This window comes from Rhinichthys klamathensis, unplaced genomic scaffold (assembly GCF_029890125.1).
Source record: "Rhinichthys klamathensis goyatoka isolate OS25496 unplaced genomic scaffold, OSU_Roscu_1.1 h1tg000308l_1, whole genome shotgun sequence".
In the NCBI taxonomy this organism is placed as follows: domain Eukaryota; kingdom Metazoa; phylum Chordata; class Actinopteri; order Cypriniformes; family Leuciscidae; genus Rhinichthys; species Rhinichthys klamathensis.
In genome coordinates, this window is record NW_026606826.1 from 23,076 (window position 1) to 46,150 (window position 23,075).

Here is a 23,075-nt window from a genome sequence, read left to right on the forward strand (position 1 = left end):
CACTATCATATTTTCTGGGCATGCCCAAAAATAAAATTATTTTGGCAAGAAGTAGTGGCAGAGATTGGGAAAATTATAGGAGTAGAGGTGGATTTTTCGTTCACTACTATATATTTAGGTAAAATACCAGGAAATGTTTTAGACAAGGATAAATATTTATTAAAAAAATACTGTTAAAAAGCAGTAGGAAAGCAATAACCCGTAAATGGTTGCAGGTGGATCCTCCAACTAGGATCAATGGCTAGGGATCGTAAATGAAATATACAGTATGGAGAGGCTTACATTTATATTAAGGCTCAAATTTGACAAATGTAACAAGTTTTGGGAAAAATGGATTATGTATGTAAACCATTGAGGAAAGTGTGATAATGTATATCAAGATGTTGGAATTATTTTGTGATACTGTCTGATATTGTAGCATCAATGATAACGGTGTTCTTTGTTCCAATAAAATAAAAAAGAAGAAGAATTAAAATATTTCAAGCAACTGTAAAAAATGACCTCTCTTACTAAAAAGACAAAAGAAGCCAGTAGGTCAGATAAAAACAAAATATACTGCATTTATTATATTGAAGTCAAAAATACACATAAAAATGGTTCAAGTTTAAGAGAAAATTAAAGACCTTTGTTGTGACAATGACATGGTCAAGTTACACAAATACAAACACAATTCACAACAACACGGCACAAACACATATCAATTGTTCAAGTTTTCAAGATGGGAATTCATGTGCAATCGATTAACAAGCAGCCAACTAGTTAAAATCTTGTTTAAAAGCTTCAGACCACAACACAACTGCTTTATGGTAATACTAACCACACAACACAACACCTACACAGACAAACTCGCGAAGAGCGTTCATTAGAAAACTCTAGTTATGTGCTCACATTGTTTGGTTCAGAAAAATTATGTGCTATGCTTTCTGTTCCAGGCAGGCATTGCTTAAGACAGTTAACAGTGATACACCATTAAAATCAGTGCAAGTTAAGTAAATTACTTGTAACCTTAAACTGAATGCAACCAAACTAGATTAATGCCAAATTACTATAGCAGTTTTCATAGTACAACTAGCTTTAGTGTTACAATTTGGACCAACACTGGTCACATCAGAGCATCAATACCTCGCTTGTTATTGCCATTGATACTGAACAGCTAATATTTAATATTAGCTCTCTAGTCCCAATACTTAAAATCTCAAACTAAAATGTTAAAAGACATCAAAAAAGATTAAACCAGACCTTTAAAATGAGATTTAAACCTTCCAGACTTGGACCTTCTCAGCCACCACGCACCAATTGGCGTGGTCCAAGTATGTGTGCAGAACATGGAGCTCATCAACGTGGTTTTGGATCAACTGCGTCAGTTCTCCTTCCCTGAATACATGGTAGTACCGCAGACAAGAGTCCTTCATCTGTTCGCTGCTCCGTCCATTCATCCCTTCAGTTTCCAGAAGAGACGCTGTGCTTTCCTGCCTTCGCAAGGGCTCTTGTAGGCTTGATTTTCCATCTACCTCTTCGTGTCCTTCAAGATTCGACTGATCCCTCTGGTAGGACACCAAGTCGGGCAGTGCAACTGAGGAACAGTCATGGACAAGCTCCACAGGAACAGTCTCATTTCCATTCCCAACACTTCTGTTGTTGATTTTATGGACCCGATCGTGAGCGTCTGAGATGAAGACGTCTTCTTCTAGACTGGTCCTGGAAGAGGAAGAAAAGAGGCTGGACATCTGCCTGAAGAGGCCTCTACTACTAGCTCGTCGGCTTCTGCTTTCCGTCGCTTTATCGACAGGAGTTTGTAAACTGCTGGAAGAGGAGCGGGACATGGCCAGGCTGCCGAAGTCCAGCACCGAATCCAAAGATCTGGAGAAGAACCAAAGCCTCGGTTGTTTCTGCTGACTGGGGCTGATCAAGTCGCCCTCGTCCACCATGGAGGATGTGCTTTTCACTTTCCTGTGCTTGTCGCTTGAAGCGCTGTCGTCGCCGATGCTTTGGGTTCCGTTGACTCGCTGTCTGGTTCGGCCGAGTACTCTGAGGGCAGGAGATAACGGTGGATTGGGGTTCCAGGGAACGAAGATGTCCTGCTTTTCAAACTTGCGCCTCTTCTGCTCCATGGCCCAAACGTAAATCATGATCCGCCCTCCCACACGCAGGGTGCGAGCCATCTCTTTTATTGCTCGGATACGCCGTTCTTTGGTGGACATGTGGTGGATGACTAAGCAATTGAAAGAAATTGTGGTTATACTCTATTTTTGATGGTCCACTTTAGACATTTTACTAACCATAGGTAACTTTGCAACTACATGTCAACTAACTAGGTTAGGTTAGGTGTTAGGGTTAGTAAAATAAGTTGACATGTGCAGTAGTCAACATTTAAAGTAGATCAAAACCTTTCATCAAAGTTATACATGCATATTGAACAATACCCATTCTTGTCTTAGGACAACTTTGATTAACTTTTTTGATCCACTTCAAATGTTGACTACTGTAGTTGCAAAGTTACTTCCAGTTAGTAGAATATCTGTTGGGCGAGCATCATAATAAAGAGTTAGCAGATATTAAGCAGACAGTTTATTAATCTCGAAATCACTAGACTGTATATCAATGAGTTATGAATACCATTTCGGTAATACTTTATTTCGATGGGCCACTTTAGACATTCTTCTATTAGTAACTTTGCAACTACATGTCAACTAACTCAGAGTACCAGCAGACTGTCTGCTTAATATCTGCTAACACTTTATTATGATGCTCCCCCAACAGATATTCTACTGACTGGGAGTAACTTTGCAAATGTCAACTTATTCTGTTAACCCAAACACTAACACCTAACCTAACCTAGCAGTCTACTAATAATCTAATGAGAGTTAGTTGACATGTAGTTGCAAAGTTACTTATAGTAGAATGTCTAAAGTGGCCCATCGAAATAAAGTGTTACTGAAATGGTATTCATAAGTCATTGATATCCAGTCTAATTGTTTCGATGAATAGCTTAGCCCCAAAAATTACATTTAGTTATTTTGTATTTCTAAATGCGTTTGGCATGTATGCAATACATTTTCTAAAACAATATGTTATTTAGTCGAGACATATATTTATGTCCTCTTTTTAAATAATGTACTGCATCTTATTAATGTATAAATGTAACTGTTGGGTTTTACAAAGTAGATAATTATTTACTAGTCTGTTGCATTTTTGTCTCAGTATTTACTATTATAATAAAGATGATTAATAATAAAAATAATAACAACAATAATATTTTTCAATTAAACTAATTAAATAGAAATTTCTGAAATTATTATAAATAGTGAAAAGGGTCATTATTTGTCCGTTTTTTAATTTTCAATTAGATTTCATTTGAAATATATTTTAAAAACAAAAATATATTGATTCAGTGAATCAATTCCGTCTTAAAATATAATTAAATTCATTTAAATTTATAAAATTTTATTATTATAATCATCATCATCATTATTTTTATAATTATTATAAATAGTGAAACGGTAATTACAAATTTAAATTAAAAAAAAGTTACAAATTCAATAACAATATGCAGCAATATTGTGTTTTTATCAAATGCAAATCCAAATACATAGATAAAAACAGAAGAAAAAAATCAAGACCTCCAAGACCAAACTATACCAATATGAAAAAGAGGAATATAAATGTACTAAAAAAAAAATTAAAAGGAGAAGTAAAGTAATAAAGGTTTGGAACATTACACTGACAAAATTATGAAATTTTTCAATTTTGGGTGAACTAACAATTAAAAAAAAAAGATAGTGTCTCTATGAAAAACATATCTCTGAAAAATGTAAAACCACAATCAATGCAGAAAGCCCAGTTCATAGCAGAGGGCTGTTTCGTGTGTTTAGAATGGGCTTTCAGAGTGTTTAAACCGTTATGAGACTCTGATATCATCAATGGCCGCATGGATCTTCTCTCTGGGGACTGAGAGGGGTTGCCAGGTGACCCAGCAGTAAAGCCTGACAACAAATACTCCCAGGCCTCTTCCAAGAACCACTGATCTCCTGTAGCCTAGTAACACCTCTAGTTACCTCCACCTCATAAAGCTTAAATAAACCTATATAACTGCTCCATTTTGAGTTAATAGCAGCATTACCAGCAGATTGAAATTAAATGGCTTGATCGTGGAAATACTGGTATGTTAATTTGGTTATATCACATGAAATGTGCTCCTATGAACATACATCCTCATTGATCATTATGCTAATGATCCCATCTCAGAGCTTATCAAGCTCTAATGTGCAGAAAATGTCTGCACTAGATCCAGTACATTACAGTTCCAGTACATTCTGCACTAAAATAAAATGGATGTGCATAAAAAAAATATTTTAAATAAAATGTGACATACATAAAATTAATAATAATTTCCAAGTTAGGAATGTAATCATTTTTACAATAACTGGTGTAACCAGACCTACTCTCCGAGCGGGATTGGAACTGGGGTCTATGGCATGGGAGGCGGGCGTGCTAACAAGGACACTAAAGACCGCAGACGCTAGCATCAGTCGCTAGTAGTCGCTTTTATAATAAAAATAGAAAAAAGCCTATTAAACATCGATTTTTCGGACTAAATCATTTTAATGATTTACTGAATTAATCCGAACAGTTCTTCCCTTACTTGCTGAACTGAAAGTCAATTATCCAACTAATAAAGTTGTTTCCTCAACAGTACTTAAAGAATCATTAGGAACTGACTTAAGTGGAATCTGAATCAGAACCCACCTGAATGTATTAAAGGGTTAGTTCATCCAAAAATTTAAATTCATTACTCACCTTCATGTCACTCCAAACCAATAAGACTTTCATTCGTTTTCGAAACAAAAATGAAGTTATTTTAATGAAATCTGGGAGATTTCTGTCCCTCCATTGACAGCTATGGAACTACTACTTTGACGCTAGTAAAAATAGAAGAGATAGTAAAACTAATCCATATGAATTTAAAACTTTAGCTGGAAATAACATTATTCAAAAATCGCTATAAAGCCAAAACAATCTCTTTTACCGTAAATTGTATGTTTATCTCTGTAAATCTGCTTTGAAACAATCTACATTGTTAAAACCGCTAAATAAATGAAGATGACTTGACTTGAATTTAGCGGATCACTTAGTTTATATGATGAAACAAATTGAATTTAGGTTTTTATTTACATATAAACATTTATTAACTTAAACATCAGTTGTGGTAAACGGAAGCTCAAGAACCAATGAGGTTCATTCTCGTGTTGCGCAGCACATTTGAGCTTCAGCAAGAACCAATGAGGTTCATTCTCGTGTTACGCAGCACGTTTGAGCTTCAGCAAGAACCAATGAGGCTCATTCTCGTGTTACGCAGCACGTTTGAGCTTCAGCAAGAACCAATGAGGTTTATTCTCGTGTTACGCAGCACGTTTGAGCTTCAGCAAGAACCAATGAGGCTCATTCTCGTGTTACGCAGCACGTTTGAGCTTCAGCAAGAACCAATGAGGCTCATTCTCGTGTTACGCATCACGTTTGAGCTTCAGCAAGAACCAATGAGGTTCATTCTCGTGTTACGCAGCACGTTTGAGCTTCAGAAAGAACCAATGAGGCTCATTCTCATGTTACGCAGCACGTTTGAGCTTCAGCAAGAACCAATGAGGTTCATTCTCGTGTTACGCAGCACGTTTGAGCTTCAGAAAGAACCAATGAGGCTCATTCTCGTGTTACGCAGCACGTTTGAGCTTCAGCAAGAACCAATGAGGTTCATTCTCGTGTTACGCAGCACGTTTGAGCTTCAGCAAGAACCAATGAGGCTCATTCTCGTGTTACGCAGCACGTTTGAGCTTCAGCAAGAACCAATGAGACTCATTCTCGTGTTAACCAGCACGTTTGAGCTTCAGCAAGAACCAATGAGGCTCATTCTCATGTTACGCAGCACGTTTGAGCTTCAGCAAGAACCAATGAGGTTCATTCTCGTGTTACGCAGCACGTTTGAGCTTCAGCAAGAACCAATGAGGCTCATTCTCGTGTTACGCAGCACGTTTGAGCTTCAGAAAGAACCAATGAGGCTCATTCTCGTGTTACGCAGCACGTTTGAGCTTCAGCAAGAACCAATGAGGTTCATTCTCGTGTTACGCAGCACGTTTGAGCTTCAGCAAGAACCAATGAGGCTCATTCTCGTGTTACGCAGCACGTTTGAGCTTCAGCAAGAACCAATGAGGTTTATTCTCGTGTTACGCAGCACGTTTGAGCTTCAGCAAGAACCAATGAGGTTCATTCTCGTGTTACGCAGCACGTTTGAGCTTCAGCAAGAACCAATGAGGTTTATTCTCGTGTTGCGCAGCACATTTGAGCTTCAGCAAGAACCAATGAGGTTTATTCTCGTGTTACGCAGCACGTTTGAGCTTCAGCAAGAACCAATGAGGTTCATTCTCGTGTTGCGCAGCACATTTGAGCTTCAGCAAGAACCAATGAGGTTTATTCTCGTGTTACGCAGCACGTTTGAGCTTCAGCAAGAACCAATGAGGTTCATTCTCGTGTTACGCAGCACGTTTGAGCTTCAGCAAGAACCAATGAGGTTCATTCTCGTGTTACGCAGCACGTTTGAGCTTCAGCAAGAACCAATGAGGTTCATTCTCGTGTTGCGCAGCACGTTTGAGCTTCAGCAAGAACCAATGAACTAAATCATTAAGTGGAATCAAAATAAGAATGTTTTAGGACATTTATGATGACGCATTACCTGCAATGGAGAGCACTGAGTCAAAACAGCCGTCTCTGTAGGGTAAACGCAGGCCATCGCTGAGCTGCACCTCGTGACCTTGACTCCATGCAGAGTCCACCAATGGACGACACACGTCACAGCCCAACTTGAAGATTTCCTCATTGATGTGCAGATACTTGCCATTTCCACATCCTGTAATAATTTTAAAAATAATCAGAGCATGTCATAAAATAATTCATAAAATAGTTCCTCGTGGATGATTTACTGGGCTGTTTTTTCAGTGTCGTACTGTAATAACTTTGGTGCCCATTCATCCTTATTAAACTTTAATATGAATAATTGCATTTCCTTTCAGGCAACGGTGAAGTAAAAGCTGTTGACAAAGTCTCTGATATAACGGGCCATTACTCACACAGAATTTTTTTTTTTCAAAGCAAAAGAATAAAGACAAGATTAAATGGGTTTCTTTTAGCAGTAGGAGTGCAAATCATCAGATAAAACGTGACAATAGTCGTTTACAAAGCAAGCGGGACTGTAAAATGCTTCTGAGAGTTTTAGTTCTCATTTGAAAGAAAATAAAGATCAAACATGAAGCCTTACCGATGTCAGCCACGATGCTGCCGGGCTCCTGCTCTAACAGGAACTGTTTGACCTTGGGCCAAGCTTTGTAGCGGCTGTCGTTGAAGTAGGGTGCGATCCTCTCGTACACACTGTGAACATGGTCTCTCTCCAGCTGGCTGGCAGCCTCGTCCATGCTGCTCTCTATTAAACCCCACCAAGCATCTTCACCACTTAGCCAGACAGAGACGGGAACAGAGAGGGAGGAGGCGAGACACAAATTCAGACCTAAAGATTGAGCCGTCCTGGATTTAATGGTTTACGTCTGCAGCCATTTCTATAAAAAAAAAATGAATCCAATATGCCATTTTGATTGGTTGCTTCTATACAGCAGCACAATCTTATATTTATATATACCTGGGTGAACAACATAAAAACTGTCAAGAATTGTTATATTTAACCACAAAAAAAAACAAAGAAAAGAAAGAAAGAAATAATAAAAAACAACCCTATTTATAGGGCCATACATTTTTTAGATAAATAGCTTAATCTCATTATAAAAATTAAATTCTAAATGTACAACAAATTATGATGTATTTGTTACCATTTCTATTAAAAACAGCCCAGTGAATCATCCAGGAGTAACTATTTTAGGATGGATGGATGGATGGATGGATGGATGGATGGATGGATGGATGGATGGATGGATGGATGGATGGATGGATGGATGGATGGATGGATGGATGGATGGATGGATGGATGGATGGATGGATGGATGGATGGATGGATGGATGGATGGATGGATGGATGGATGGATGGATGGATGGATGGATGGATGGATGGATGGATGGATGGATGGATGGATGGATGGATGGATGGATGGATGGATGGATGGATGGATGGATGGATGGATGGATGGATGGATGGATGGATGGATGGATGGATGGATGGATGGATGGATGGATGGATGGATGGATGGATGGATGGATGGATGGATGGATGGATGGATGGATGGATGGATGGATGGATGGATGGATGGATGGATGGATGGATGGATGGATGGATGGATGGATGGATGGATGGATGGATGGATGGATGGATGGATGGATGGATGGATGGATGGATGGATGGATGGATGGATGGATGGATGGATGGATGGATGGATGGATGGATGGATGGATGGATGGAACTATTGTATGATTTTGATTTATATATAATTGTATGTTACCACTAACAATGGATGGATGGAGGAACTATTGTATGATTTTGATTCATATATAATTGTGTGTTACCATTAACGATGGATGGACGGACAGATGGAAAATTATGGTTTTCTGATTTTGATACCAAGCAAGAGTCTGTGAAATTTGGCTGAAACTGAAATGTTTCTGAATAAATCTTTATTTTCCTCCTTTTCATGTAAAATGGTTTTGTAAATTGTTGCTCTTCTGCCACTTGACTGCACCAGCACAGACAGATGCGGTTGTCGCCTCTTCACAGCAGCACATCCGTTACCAGATATCCAATACAACAGCATCATGCTTCACAATCAACACACGGCTGTTCATCATTTCCCCCCCTCCAAACACACACTACACCTCCCTCAACAAGGACCTCGCAAACAAAACGTTGAAGAGGAAACAGTCAGAGATTTCTGTGCTTCTAACATATCCCGTAATTGAACTGCAGAGTGGACGCCTCTTTTCAAACCGCGTTGCCACCTCTGATCGGTTTACAAAGCCTTGAATGTCATATAACCGATACTCCTGAAACTAAACGCATCAGCTTTTCAGGCTTTGTTTATTCATTTATCGTCAAGTATGTGACATATGACATCAGATGAATTTGAAAAAGGGATGTGCTCAGCTGTAAAAGTAGACTAATTGCCTTTGAGAAGTGAAGTCACGGATCAATAAAAGAACATGGCGAAGCAAATCCACATTCAATGCTGATCTACTCTCCTGCATTTCAATTGGCAAGGTTCAGTCAATAATCAGATGGTCTGGCCAGCAAATTGATGAGACCTTCATGTGGGCCGCCAGAAGGGTCAGGACGTGTCTGCAAAGAACAAATTAAGGTTTTTATCCCATTTTCACAAAAGACCAGAATAAAGGGTGGTTTTTGATTGTGTAACAAAGCCATTGTGAATAAGTCACCTTTTGGGATACTTAAACGAAAAAATGATTATCTTGTTATTTCATAATGCCTCAGTGGTTTGGTGTAGTCTGATGACTGTTATGTAAAAACAGAAAGGCTCTTCGGTTGAATCACAAGCTGCCCTAAAGGGGGAAACTCCACTGCTGAAATCACAGATGAGCCATAAGAGACAACACAGCAGCATGTGGGCTGATGGTATATGTGTGCGATTTGACAGAGGGTGTGTGATTTGCTGACTGAAATAAGGAAATTAAAACAGAAATGGAAGAAAAATTGCCAAGCAAGACGATGGTTATTTTTGGAAGTGTCTTGGCTTGCATAATGTATCTTTTAAAGCCAATATAAATTCGCAATGCAATTTCGTAATGCATGTTGTGCACTTATTTCCTCCGGTGCGCAGCCGGAGAGGCCTCAGGTCTGGCTAACATCACAAGTTCCTCATAATTTCATCATTCAAAGCGAGAAAAATCGAGTGCTACTCGAACACTATAGACTCACAGAACCATCAAGACTTTCTCCCGAGACTGCATCCGGACACTCGATCAACGGCAGTGCAAGTATTGTACATTTAACTAACTAAACAGGTTTAGTAGAAGCTGTAGACCCCTTTGTTAAAAAAGGTGTTTTGAAATTAAAAAAACTGATGGTTCTTTCAGATGGTTAAATTACTCTTTTTATAGCTTCATTCACTTTCACTTTTCCATTTCCTATGTATGTGTGATTTGTGTGTATATGTTTGTTTAGATTAGTTATGTGTTCGGGATTTAGTTAATAAAACTTGTGTAAATTCACACAAGTGTTGATTCTGGTCCCTGCTAGTAAATCAACTTCAATTTAATGATGTCATCACAGCTACATGCTAAGAAAGAGGTGCTTTTCTGTGGTCACGAAAAAATATCCTTTCTGAAAGTTAATGGACGATCGACACTGAGGGCTCTATCTTGCACCCGGCGCAAATGACTTTGTACACTGACGCATGTATCATTCCTATTTTGCACCCGCACAAAGCGGACTTTTCCCTCCACAGACACACGTCGGTTAACTAAGCAGTACACTTGCGCTCCCCAGGGCGGTTCAGCGCAAAGAGGAGGCGTGTTCCGGCGCAAACTTTCCCTCATGCTATTTTGCTGTTCTATAAAACAATTGCGCCACTGACCAGAAAAAACCTAGTCTAAAGTCAGTGGCGCGTTGCGCGTTGTTCATAATGCTATTTTAAGCGCGCATGCTTGGCCATAATGTAGCGGGTGCACACCGTGCATACACTTTGATTCTCTCATCAACACAGATGCAGCAGTTTTTATTTTTGCAAATCATACATTATAACAAGGAAAAATATTAACACTTGAGGGAAATCATTGTGGTGTCCATGAAGATGAAAAAATTTAGTTTTTTTTCCTCCCACGCCTGTTTAACCGACGCTGATTTGGGTGGGTTTCTCCCATCCCCAATGTCACTTCTCTGTGTTTTACGGCCCTGACAAGAACGTCGGTCTCCTCGGCTGTGAACCGCTCACCGCGCTTGGTAAATCCGCCGTTATAATAGCAATCCGCCATGCAACATGCGCACCTGCTCTTAAAGGGTGTGTTGGATGACGCTCTGATTGGTTTATTTCACGTTACGCCCAAACCACACCTATGAATAATGAAGCTACTTCAGACCAACCCCTTTTAGATTTGCGCCAGGCGCAAGAGGTATTTATCCCGCCGGGAAAATAGCAACAGCACCGGGATCCGCCCACAAAGTTACTTGCGCTTTGCGCTTTGACACTTGCGTTTCAGATCGTTTAAATAGGGCCCTGAGTGTTCGCTGGACGAACAGATTAATTGAGCTAATTTGAATTAATTTAGCCTTTTGAGCTAATTTGCTACACAAAATGTTCCCTATTATGCTTTTTCGGATATTACCTGTCATGTAATGTGTAATATAGCGGTTAGTTATTGTCAAAATCTACCAAGTTTAAAAAATATATAAATGCTGAGGAAGCTCCTGAGCAGAAATCAGATATGGTAATGAGAGTTTCATTTCCGAGACGTGCAGTAAGCGGTAGACCAATCACAACAGACTGGCCAATCAGAGCAGAGTGGCTCTCAGAAAGGAGGAGTTTGAAGAGACCGAATCCTTGATTGAACCGTTTCAGACACTGTGAGAAAAGAGGTGATGCTGCAGTGTATATAATGAATAAATTAAAGTGTTTTTTTGACCTTGGATGCATCTAAGATGTCCAAAAACAAAATTAGGAGCCTTTCAAATAGCATAATGGGGCACTTTAATAGAGCCCTTTTAGAAATGAAACAATAACAACTGAAAAAGGCTGCATTTACATCTCTCTCCATGCCAAAATATCCACACAACATTTGTTTTCTGAGCAGTCGTTTTAGACTCTCTGGCCTTGAGAGTCTTGTCAACAAGCAAGCAATATTAAAGGTCATCCAGCACACGCCGCATCAAATAAAGAGATAGCGGACGCCGACCTTAAATGTCACCTAACTGAAAGATGTCAACTAGTGTCGCTCCAACACACCTTTGGAAAATATCAAACCTCCATCAAAGCAAAACCGTTTCCGTGACTTTCTCAAGCCCTTCTGTTTTGAGCATTATGATTTCACCTCTCTTAGGACCCTGCACCGTTGAGGACTCTGAGGGTCCCTCATTACGAGACTATTTTAAGATCACACCCGCTGACAGAAGGATGGGAGAGCAGCTTTACGGCATCATCATCTCGCACAGATGAGACTTAGATTGCATCTGATTGTCCCTTCAATTCATTAAAATGCTCGACTCGACAGGCCTTATTTAAGCAGCTGCAAGGGGGATGTTTTCAGCATACTGAACAGCAGCATCTAAATTTAGAAACAGGTGTAGTGGCGATTTTAATGATATTCATTGATCTTTAGTAAAATATAGATGATTCAAAGAATGTCACATGTGTGTCTCACTTGTAGTGAGAGAAGATTCTGTTTATGTACCTGGGGAGGCAGAAGAGGGGGACACTCCAGAGAACAGACGAACAAGGACCTCTGACCTAGATGTCAGAAGGCCACTTGGTGCAGGGGGGCTTATTGGGGCCAACTAGAAAACTACTGGGAGGAAGGCTCTGGGGGGAAGAAGGCCTTGAAACTAAGATAAAAGCTAGTTCAGTCTGTCTGGGGGGTGTGTCACTCTTCTGCACAGGGTAACAACTGTGTATTAGACTGCTCCTATTCTTGCAAGAATAAATACTTCTATTTTATATAATTTGACTCTGAGTGTCTCTTACGCAGTGATGTTTGTTTGTTTGAGATGAATTTTTGCCACAACAGTTTTGGTGTCAGAAGTGATATTCCTTGGACGTGCCTCCTGGACCTGAGATCGGACGGTGTTTGGCCACCTGGGCTAAGTAAGTTCCAGCTCTACCTCGTAAACTTGAGAGAGAGGGGCCGACCGATATCAGGGCCGGGAGAATCGACCACTGGAACCTAAAGAACCCGCAGGTGGCAACAGAAGCATCTCTGGTAAGAGACAGTTCAATTTATTTTCTTTTGGGTAAGTTAATTAAATTCAGTTTAATTGGGGAAAGAGTGAAATTGAACCATATTGGCTGAGGGCTGTTTCTGTGGTACGTAATCTGAGATTAATTGAGATCTATATATAGATCAAGAGGTTTCAAACAGATACGAGAGAAAATATCTGAGATTAATTGAGGTCTGTGACAGAACAAGAAATTTCAAGCAGATAAATAATCTGGGATTAAGTGAGAACTGTAACAGATCAAGAGATTTCAAACAGATAGGTACCCTGAAAATTAGTTGTTCCACCACGGAGCAAATTGTTTTTAGGTGCTGAGGCTAATTAGGGGGAACCAGAAAAGATTTTTTGGTAAACCATAATTAGGAGGGCACTAATAGTGCAACCCGACCGATTTGGGTTAAAAGAAAAATCGGGTCTGGGAGGGACGCCTTTCAGACCAAGAGAACGCGCGTTGAAGAGAAATCCACAGAGAACAGAAAACAGCCAGTATGGGGATGTCTCAAAAGCAAGCTTGCGAAATTTGATACACCGGTTTTCTGTAGAACTAGGAAAGTATGGGGGAAAAAATGTATGTTTTAGATATTGAAAAAACTGAGAAAATACCATGATTTTCCCAGGGAGGGAACACTGAGCACAAATAGACTAAGAGTGTGCGAGAATCAGTGGAACAGGGCAGCGGGACAAAAGGTTGTTGTGGCTGCGTTCAACATGTGTGTAAAAAATGTGAACAGATAATGGATTGTTCAGTTGAAGATAAAATGTCGAACTGCCAGGAGAAATAATGTTTTTTACTTCTTTATCCAGTAAATGGATGCATGACATTAGATGTCTATAGAACTTAAATTTATATGACAAGGATTGAAGTGGCAAGAAGCAATAAGGCTGTCTGTGTGGAATAGAGGGAACTGTAAGTGAGGTATGTGTGTGTGGGGATTGTTCAAACAATCATGTACTGGTTAGATAATGAAGGAACTGGCATGTAGGGAAAAGAAAGGAGAAATATAGTAGAAAACTATATGTGATGAAAATAGACATGGTCTGACAGAATATATGGAAGTCAAATTAACTGTTTAAATGATATGAAAAGTTTTAGAATAAAATAAGGCATTGTATGATTGACAAGGATTAACATGATATGAAGAATGTTTTGAGCAGAATGGGGAACAATTCTAGATTTTGATAAAATAATGATTGAAATGATGATATATCTGCTTTATTTTATTAATGTTAAGAAAATAAGGGTATTGAAGCAAGTAGCTATAATGGTTGTCTGTGTAATTTACGGACTGAGTAATATAATCTGTTTTGGAGAAACAGTAGAGATAAGACTGAGACAATAATGATAATATTAAGTTGAATCTGCAGACTAACCATGTAATGGAAGGAAAAAGGCTTCAAACCAGTTGTAATGAAAATAATGATGTACAAATTGTTACACTTTATGAAGAGTAACTGAACAGTCCGGGAAAATAAATAAATAGATAAATAAATAGAGAGACAGAAGAGAGCAAATGCTGTAAACAGCTCTGCTCTGAAGATCTCACTTTGAAGAGATTTGCAGATGAGGTTTTGTAAAAGATAAGCTGGGATAACAGCAACAGTACTTGTAATTAGTGTTGTTGATGATAATACCAAATTACTAAGGTAAAGACAGAAAACAAATTCGAATATTTTGAGCATTTTCTGTGCTGCTCATGAAATTATGTTCTGCCAATAATAATGATAAAGAGTATGATTTGGCTATTGTGATTTGAATCCGCCATTGGTGGATGGTCAAAGGAATACAGAGAACTGCTTATCAGTGGCTCTGTTTACATTCCTGAATGGGACACACACTGCTTCAAGAGTGTGCAGTTAGTTGGAGCCGTTTGCAAGCTCACAGTGATCAAACTATAGTCAAGGACAGGTGTCTGATGCTGAAGTTGAGGCTGAAACAAATTCACTAGATGACAGAGAGTGTTTTAATGGTGGTCATCAGGACAATTTAGTAGGTAACTGTAAATTACCACCGAGAGGGGTTTTAAAAATGTGATAAAATGACAACACATTTCTGGTAATAATATTGGTTTGAAAATAGATCAGTGTTTAAATGACGACAGTGACAATTTTTGGTCTGAGAAATAAGAGATAAAAAACAAGGTCAAAAGATTGATCTTAAAGTGAATCCTTTTGAAGAAAAGATCTATAATAGTAATTTTTATAAGTGAATTGAATACAGGTTGATGCAAAATGAATGACTGCAACAAATGTGAGTTGCAAAATATAGTAAAGGTAACTAGAAGGAGAATTGTGTTTTAATTAAGCATTTTTAAAAGGGTTCAGGTAATATAGAGAGACAGATCTCAAAGATGATTTATAATAACTGCAAAAGAGGCAGTAGCCTTGTAAAAGTTAGTGTGAATCCTGATTGGAGACTGATAAACTCCTAGAAGAGAAAACTTTGAGGTCAGATATTAAGTTATGGTAATTGAGAACTTGACAACTAAAATTGAGATTGAGAAATGTGAAATGTTATTGAGAACTAGAATAATTACCATTATGTAAGAACAAATAAGCAGAAGCAGTAGGCTACTGAATTAACAGTTGCTAAATGTAAAATGTGTTGAAAGGCATATGATTAAACAAACCGCTTGAAAAGTTGACCATGAAAGAACTAGAAGCTGATGTTTTGCTTTCAAAAGATAAGTTTGTTATGGGCTGTAATGAAACAGTTTGCTTATCTGAATCTGATGTGTGCTGTGGCTGAAACTGCCAGTGCAACAGACTCAATCTGAGTGGAAAATTTGTAATGTCTAAATTCCCTGAGGTGGGCAAAAGACAAATATAAATAATATGTTTATTTGAAACCGTATGTAATTTCTGGCAAAGATGCCTTAAGCTGGGATAGAGTTAAAAGATGATAGATAAATGTTTGATGTTAGAAGTATATGAGAGAGCAGTGTACCATCCAATAGAGTCTCAGAGTCTCTCTCATTCAATGAGTCAGCTAAAAGCTGTTATCTGTGATAATGTGTAAAGCACAGTGTGTCAGTTGAAGAATCATAGACACAGAGATGGTAAAAGAAACCATTTAGAGAGCAATTTGTTTTAGAAGTAAAACTGAATGACTTTTTAAAGAAGTATTTAAAACAATAATACAGATAGAGATGACATTTTGATTAGCTTATTTTAGGACAGTAACTTCTCTGTCTCATTTAGTCTCCACCATTCAGGACCGATGGCTCCGGCTACAGATGAAGTACACTGAATGTACGGTTGTGATCTAAATTCACTGAGTATAATCCAAGTAGCTAGGTTGCTGCTTTTAAGATAGTTAATGGATTTAAGTGATTAAATACTGTTGTTATTGAACTGTCTCCCCATGTGAACACTATTAGGCAATCCGAATGGCTCTGGTGACTCTTGAACGTGCCTTTCCTAAGCTCTAGAAAACAGCTGAGTTCTGTTGAAGCAAACAGCCTGTGATGGGAAAGAGCGGTCACCAGTGGGCACGAGTGGCTACTCAATGACGGGTACGACCTTCTATTGGCCTGACAGGGGGCAACCCAAGCCAGAGTGGATCACGTAAAGTCATTGGGCATCTCCTGAATGGAGGTGTGTTATGTGAGACAGGTATGAGGGTTGAGCAGGAGCTGTGAGGCCAGCAGCGTCCTTATGGCGTTAAGGGGAGATGACGCGGTGACGAGTCACGGCATGTCTCCCCAATAAAGCAAAGCTCCTCGATATATACCACTCGCCAGAAGAAACCGCATTAGTTGTATGGCTTGTTTTTTTATTGTGACAAGCGTCTGCAAATATGCCAGGGGAAAACACCCTGATGGAGATTATAGATAAAGGGCGAACAGGAGTGGGCTTTCAAGAGCCAGCTGAGGCCATGAAGTGATTCCCATTAGTTGTTGTGGAGACAGTAATAAAAAATTTTGTATGTACTGGTTGCCTTATGGGCAAGGAAAATCATAGTGTTGATTTTGAACTAATATGTTATAACATAGTTTTAACTCTTGAAGGTCGTTAGACATGGTGGTGGCTAAAGATGAAGACAGCTTTTGTAGATTTGAGAAAAGTCTGGATAACAAAGGTGAATGGTCAAAGGTTATTGTAATGAATACAAATTTTGTCTAAGTTACAGCCTTAGGAGGCTGGGGGGGGGAAATATTATTTGTTTATAGTGAGAGAGACTGCCTGAGTTGGAGGAAGGGATGGTAACTGTGTCTGTCTTTCTGTTATCGGCCTGCTAGAGCAAGCTGAAGCAAAATAATGATAATGAAACAAAACAACCCAGCTGACTTGTCTAAAAATCAAATGAATAATGAACAGATGTAAAATTAGGTAGAAGCTACAGGAAAAATGAAAAGGTTAAAATCTTATTTAAAATTTAAATCTTTAAGCAATAATATAAAGAAAAGTGAACATTGAGAATGAGCAGTTAACATATGTGTGTCTAGAATGAGTGCGTGTGCTAGTGACCGCACTTTATGTCTTGTATGTATTAGGTTGGGGCACTAATATTCCACCTGAATGGTGTGTATATTGCGTCATTAACCTCTGGAATGAGTTTATCATTACAGATGGGTTAAGGCAAATGACAAATTTTAAAGAAGCTGATAATTCTGATGAAAAGACAATACAGAACATGGGACAAGCTTTAAGTTGATTGGCCATCAAGCTCTGTCTGGTAGTAATAGTTTTGTCATACATAATGTAGATTTGAAGATCAGTTTAAGTAAATTGGAATTGTGTAGTTGTAGATCACCATCTGGCATGGGCTGAGATAAATGAAAATGTTGTAGATTTGAGGGAAACAACAAAGTGACATATTGGCTAAGTCAACATGAAATTATCAAGAGAGCCTCTCACATTTATGATTATTGTGAACAAAGGGGGAGAAATGATTGACTGACAATGACCAAGTCTGTACAGCATGACCTGACCTGAAACAATTGATGACTTTGGAAATGTTTGTAGATGACTGACTTGAGAGACCAAACAACAGGCCTGAAAAGCGGGATTTGCTGTGAGACTGAGGGCCGTTGCCCTTCAAATACTGCGAGAAGAAGATGAGATTGTGGCTTTAAGTGAAGAATGTAATATTTTTGTTTCAGAGACAGGGAAAGATGTCTGGAGGAAATTTGTCTGAAGGACAATGTTTGGATTAGTGTTGATGGCAAACTTTATCAAAAACACTATGTTAAATGTTATGTTAAATTGATGCTCGAGTTGTGTCGTGCATCAAAAGGGGGATGGTATAACAATTGCCAAATATGGTTTATTAAGGGGTTCACATTTGCTGAATAAATGTTGGGAGAACACTAGGGGTAATTGGATAAAAGCCCTGAAAGAAGCCATTTTTCTGCCTAACAAAATTGATGTCTGTGAGTGTGCTGCACACACCAATAACAAAGATTGTTTCAACAGGAAACGCCAGGGCATCGAAGGCCACGGGAGAACAGTAGACAAAAGAAACTACGTACTTTACTATCTGACAATAACCTCGAAATTTGTTTCTCTTTACAGAGAGCATGCAGGATTGGGAGACAGGATGAATTTATGGATTATGGATGAATTTGGCTAACTGTCCTGGCCTGGGTTATTATTGTGGAAGAAAGGTGCTACACCTGCGCAGCGCATAACTTAAAATTTTCCTTTTACAGAATGTCAGGATGGATTGGATCAAACAGAACTAATTCTGTTCCAAATGTATAAATATTGTGGACATGAGCAAAGTGGGTTGAGTGTTTTTCAGGGTAAAAGGACCCCGAGTGCTATTAAGTGAGCAAGAAATTATCCGGTGATAATGTTTCAGATTGTTGAATCCACAGGTCACACCAAAGGGGACGAGCGGCAAGACAAGCGGTCACTAACAAAATACTTAAGGTCTCCATTCACAGGTGACGGGAAGCAGGAAATGGTTCATTCCAGTGGGGGTGCGGTGGTGATCTCAGGAGATCAGTGTCACCTGGGTCCAAGCCTCTCACCTTAGACAACACCAACAGGCCTCAACCATCCAATAGAGCACAAAGTGAGGGATTCAAGGACGTGCTAGTAACGTACCTCCCGAACCTACGAGGGAAAGACCATTGCAACGGCACGCAAAGTGTCACCCTGGCGAACACGGAACGTCCGTGGGGCGAACGAGATGATCAACACACCTGGAGGAACCAACTGCCAACTGATGGTTTAAGTTTAACAGAAGAATCTGTTTTTGTGATGATTTTGTTTGATTGAATCAAACTAGGTATTGATTTGATTGTAAATGTAGAAAATATATTGATTGTGTCCGTAATGGAAATATTAGAGTTAATATTGAACAACTGCATTGGTTGGAAGAATGGATAAAATTATAAGACTTCTCTGGTTAGATTTTTGTTAAATATGGCATTAAATAGAGCTTACTAAATTGAATTAGAAGTGAACAAAATATGGTTAGGAAAACCGAGGTGAAATATGGAGATGGGCGTAGATTAATGGAAAAGGCTTAATGATAGGGTTTAGGATTGTTATTCTAATAATTTTGTTATTCATGGGTGAATATGATTACAGTGACAGGTGAAACATGCTGTCTGTTCAATTGGTGAAAATGACAGTCTATCCCAAGGATGAACAAAATTATGTGACGATACATGTAGCGGGAGCTACAGTGAGAGATGTGTTAAATGTATGTTCTGTTTGTTTTTCTTCTATTTGTTTATTTTCTGAGAAAGATTAAGGGCAAAAGATTTAAAGAAGGTTACAAGCAGCGGTCATCCGTGTTACGAGATGGCGTACAAAGATAGGGTTTGAAACTGAGTGATTTTTATTATACTTTTATCTGTTTGTTTCCTTACTATGTTATAACTACCTTTTTCCTTACTGGCGTGACTGAGGGTCTGTTTACAGGAGCGCAGGAACAGTGATTTCTCGCTTAGCCCGGCGTCGTAAAAATGTTTACTTGCTAGCTAAAATATTACGGGGCCTTTCCCCCACAAAAACAGCCTTATGCTTCTTCATTCTAAACTTTTCTTCACAGGTTCAAGGAGAGTGATCATTTATGCAAAAATCAGAGATAAAGAGTATAAGTGTGATGATATGACTTAAAATTTGTTTTATTGTTTATTATTGTGATTATGGGTAATCAGAATGATAAAAAGTGAGGAGTTGTAGTGGCGATTTTAATGATATTCATTGATCTTTAGTAAAATATAGATGATTCAAAGAATGTCACATGTGTGTCTCACTTGTAGTGAGAGAAGATTCTGTTTATGTACCTGGGGAGGCAGAAGAGGGGGACACTCCAGAGAACAGACGAACAAGGACCTCTGACCTAGATGTCAGAAGGCCACTTGGTGCAGGGGGGCTTATTGGGGCCAACTAGAAAACTACTGGGAGGAAGGCTCTGGGGGGAAGAAGGCCTTGAAACTAAGATAAAAGCTAGTTCAGTCTGTCTGGGGGGTGTGTCACTCTTCTGCACAGGGTAACAACTGTGTATTAGACTGCTCCTATTCTTGCAAGAATAAATACTTCTATTTTATATAATTTGACTCTGAGTGTCTCTTACGCAGTGATGTTTGTTTGTTTGAGATGAATTTTTGCCACAACACAGGCAATACCCGCCTGACCACTATTCTCTTACAGAGAAACAGTGGGCTCATGGAATGAACGATAAAGAGTTTTATTGTTCAGTAATATATCCGCTGATAGATTTATACTCCACGCAGGTTTCCCATAACTGATGATTTAGAACTTAAAAAGCTCTGTCAAGATAAATCTAAGCATTGCTTATTCTCATAAGATAAGGACGTAATAGTATATTTTTAATATACAGCCGTGTGGTACGCCTATATACAAGCCTGAGTATGCATGTCAAGCCTGAGTAAGATGTCAGGAGCTGAACATGACGAGGCTGAATACAGCAATATCTCCCAACTGTTCAAAATAAAAATGCTAAATAGGGTGGCCATCTGTCCGGTTTCAGGTCGCACAGTCTGGTTTAAAAAAAAAAAGTCCTTCTACTGGCACACTCATTTGTCCTCCTTATAAGATCATAACTATTTAATACTTTATTCAATGGTGTATAATTAATAAATAAAAAATTAATAATTTAAAACATAGACCAGGTTTAAGCTAATATATGCGACGTACATTTTAGACACAATATCGTCAAAATTGAGTGTTTTGCTCCAAAATAGTTTCAAACGGAGTCAGAGCAAAATGTTTGCATCTCTGATCAACACGGTTGTGTTTCGTTCCTAAAATGATTCAGTTAATGATTCAATGACTCAATCATAAAGATATTCACTTGCTTCGTTCCTGAATGAATCAGCTGTTTGGATACAATCAGTTGAATTAATCAATCCCTGCGTCTCAATGTCCATACACTATCCATCCTAAACAGTATGTGAGATTAAAATAAGTGTGTCCCAGAGCATAGTATGTTGAAACGAGTACCCCAGAAGTACCCGGATGGCTATTTCCGGTGGATTTTCAAAGTGTGTATCTGTGCTCACTATAACAGCTAATATTGCCCACAACCCATTGCGCTTTGGAGGAGGATCCAGTTCAGAACTACAAACATGAGTAAGTGACAGAGGGCACCCGTTAAAGATGCTATTTTATGACGTGATAGTATGTCCCAAAGCTTGTCTACTCTTCTGCTACACACTCAAAAGTATACTTTTTCTTCACAAAAAGAGTACATACTTTTAGGGCGTAGTATAAGTAGGTGAATTGAGACGCAACAAATGTGTGGATTCACTTATTAAGAAAGTGACTTGTTGCCACCTACTGGCGGTTTTAGTTTAATATTTAAATTATAATAATAATAAATAAAAAATTCACATTTCTATATTTAACATTTTTATTTAAAACATTAATCTTATTTGACTATTCTGTGTAACTACATCTAAATGCCACTTCAGATGCAGCTTCCGTGCCACATCTGCAGTGCAAAGATTGATTTTGTGTAATTTCATTTGATTGGTAACAGCCCTATTCTAATTCTAATTGCATTTATTTATTTATTATTAATTTTGATAAGCACAAAAAAAAAATTTATTTCAGTAAAAAAATGTAAATGTTATATTTTTAAGTAAGTAAGTGGCGTAAAATGAACCATTGTGTTATGTTTGGTGTGTTGCGGACCGCGGGCCGCTCTGTGCCAGAAAGTCTGGGGCCACTTTTTTAGTCCCAGTCCAACCCTGCATATATAACATGTACAGCAATCAGCAAATGTACATGATGTCATCAGTATTCTCAAAAGTGCTTGATTTAACATATATATAATTGTGTGTGTGTGTGGCCTGGTAAACCCTACAGGGACAAAATGTCCCCACAAAGCGAAATCCTTCTCCTTGTGGGGACATTTTTGGTCCCCATGAGGGAAACAGCTGATTAGGAAAATCATACTAAGTGATGTTTTTTGAAAATGTAAAAATGCAGCAGGTTTTCTGTGATGGGTAGGTTTAGTGTAAGGGGATACAGTTTCTACAGTATACAAATCATTATGTCTATGGAAAGTCCCCATAATACATGAAAACAAAACATGAGTGTTATGCGAGTGATGCACATATGTTTATATAACACACATGCGCACATATAAATGTACATGATCTCAGTTAAATAACAGGAAATCAAGAACTTGATAATTTAATCATTCATTCATGTTTGGTAATCATTATGAACTGGACACATCATCATGTTGATGATCCCTGACGAACCTGTATGACTAAAGTTTAAACGCCAACAGAAAAGCTTCTTCAGAAAGGTAATTTTCATTAAATAAACATGCATTTCTGTTTGCCTGAAACACAGGCGTTTCTGTTTATCTTCATGCGCAAACTACACAAGACCGTCATTCAGCGTGAAGGGATAACAATCAATACATTTGTTCCAGTCGAAAGTTTTATCCAATGTATATTTGCAATGCAAGAATCAGAGCCATACATCATATGAATCAAACCTACCTTTCCCCTCTCAAGGCTGCAGTCGCAGAGACATCAAAACCGACGAGAGGTTGTTCCTGTAATTCGCCACATAATATTCACGTGAAAATAAAACACATGGATAAAACATCGACACCCCACACAGACTGTGTGCAACCGACCGGCTCAGGGTGCACACTGAGGATGTGTTAATAAATACATGCTCACTACACTCGACCCCTAATCTGGAGTGA

At 38.7% G+C, this 23,075-nt stretch overlaps 1 protein-coding gene across 1 annotated transcript; it reads right to left on the reverse strand.

The window, feature by feature from the left end:
* Positions 1-535: 535 nt before the first annotated feature.
* trmt9b (tRNA methyltransferase 9B) lies at positions 536-23,075 on the reverse strand. The gene is made up of 4 exons (XM_056270771.1): positions 22,864-23,075; positions 7,304-7,494; positions 6,722-6,895; positions 536-2,212 (listed from the first exon to the last, which is right to left on the reverse strand). The coding sequence occupies exons 2-4, from the start codon at positions 7,455-7,457 to the stop codon at positions 1,254-1,256; spliced, it is 1,287 nt and encodes a 428-aa protein (XP_056126746.1). The 5' UTR covers positions 7,458-7,494; positions 22,864-23,075; the 3' UTR covers positions 536-1,253.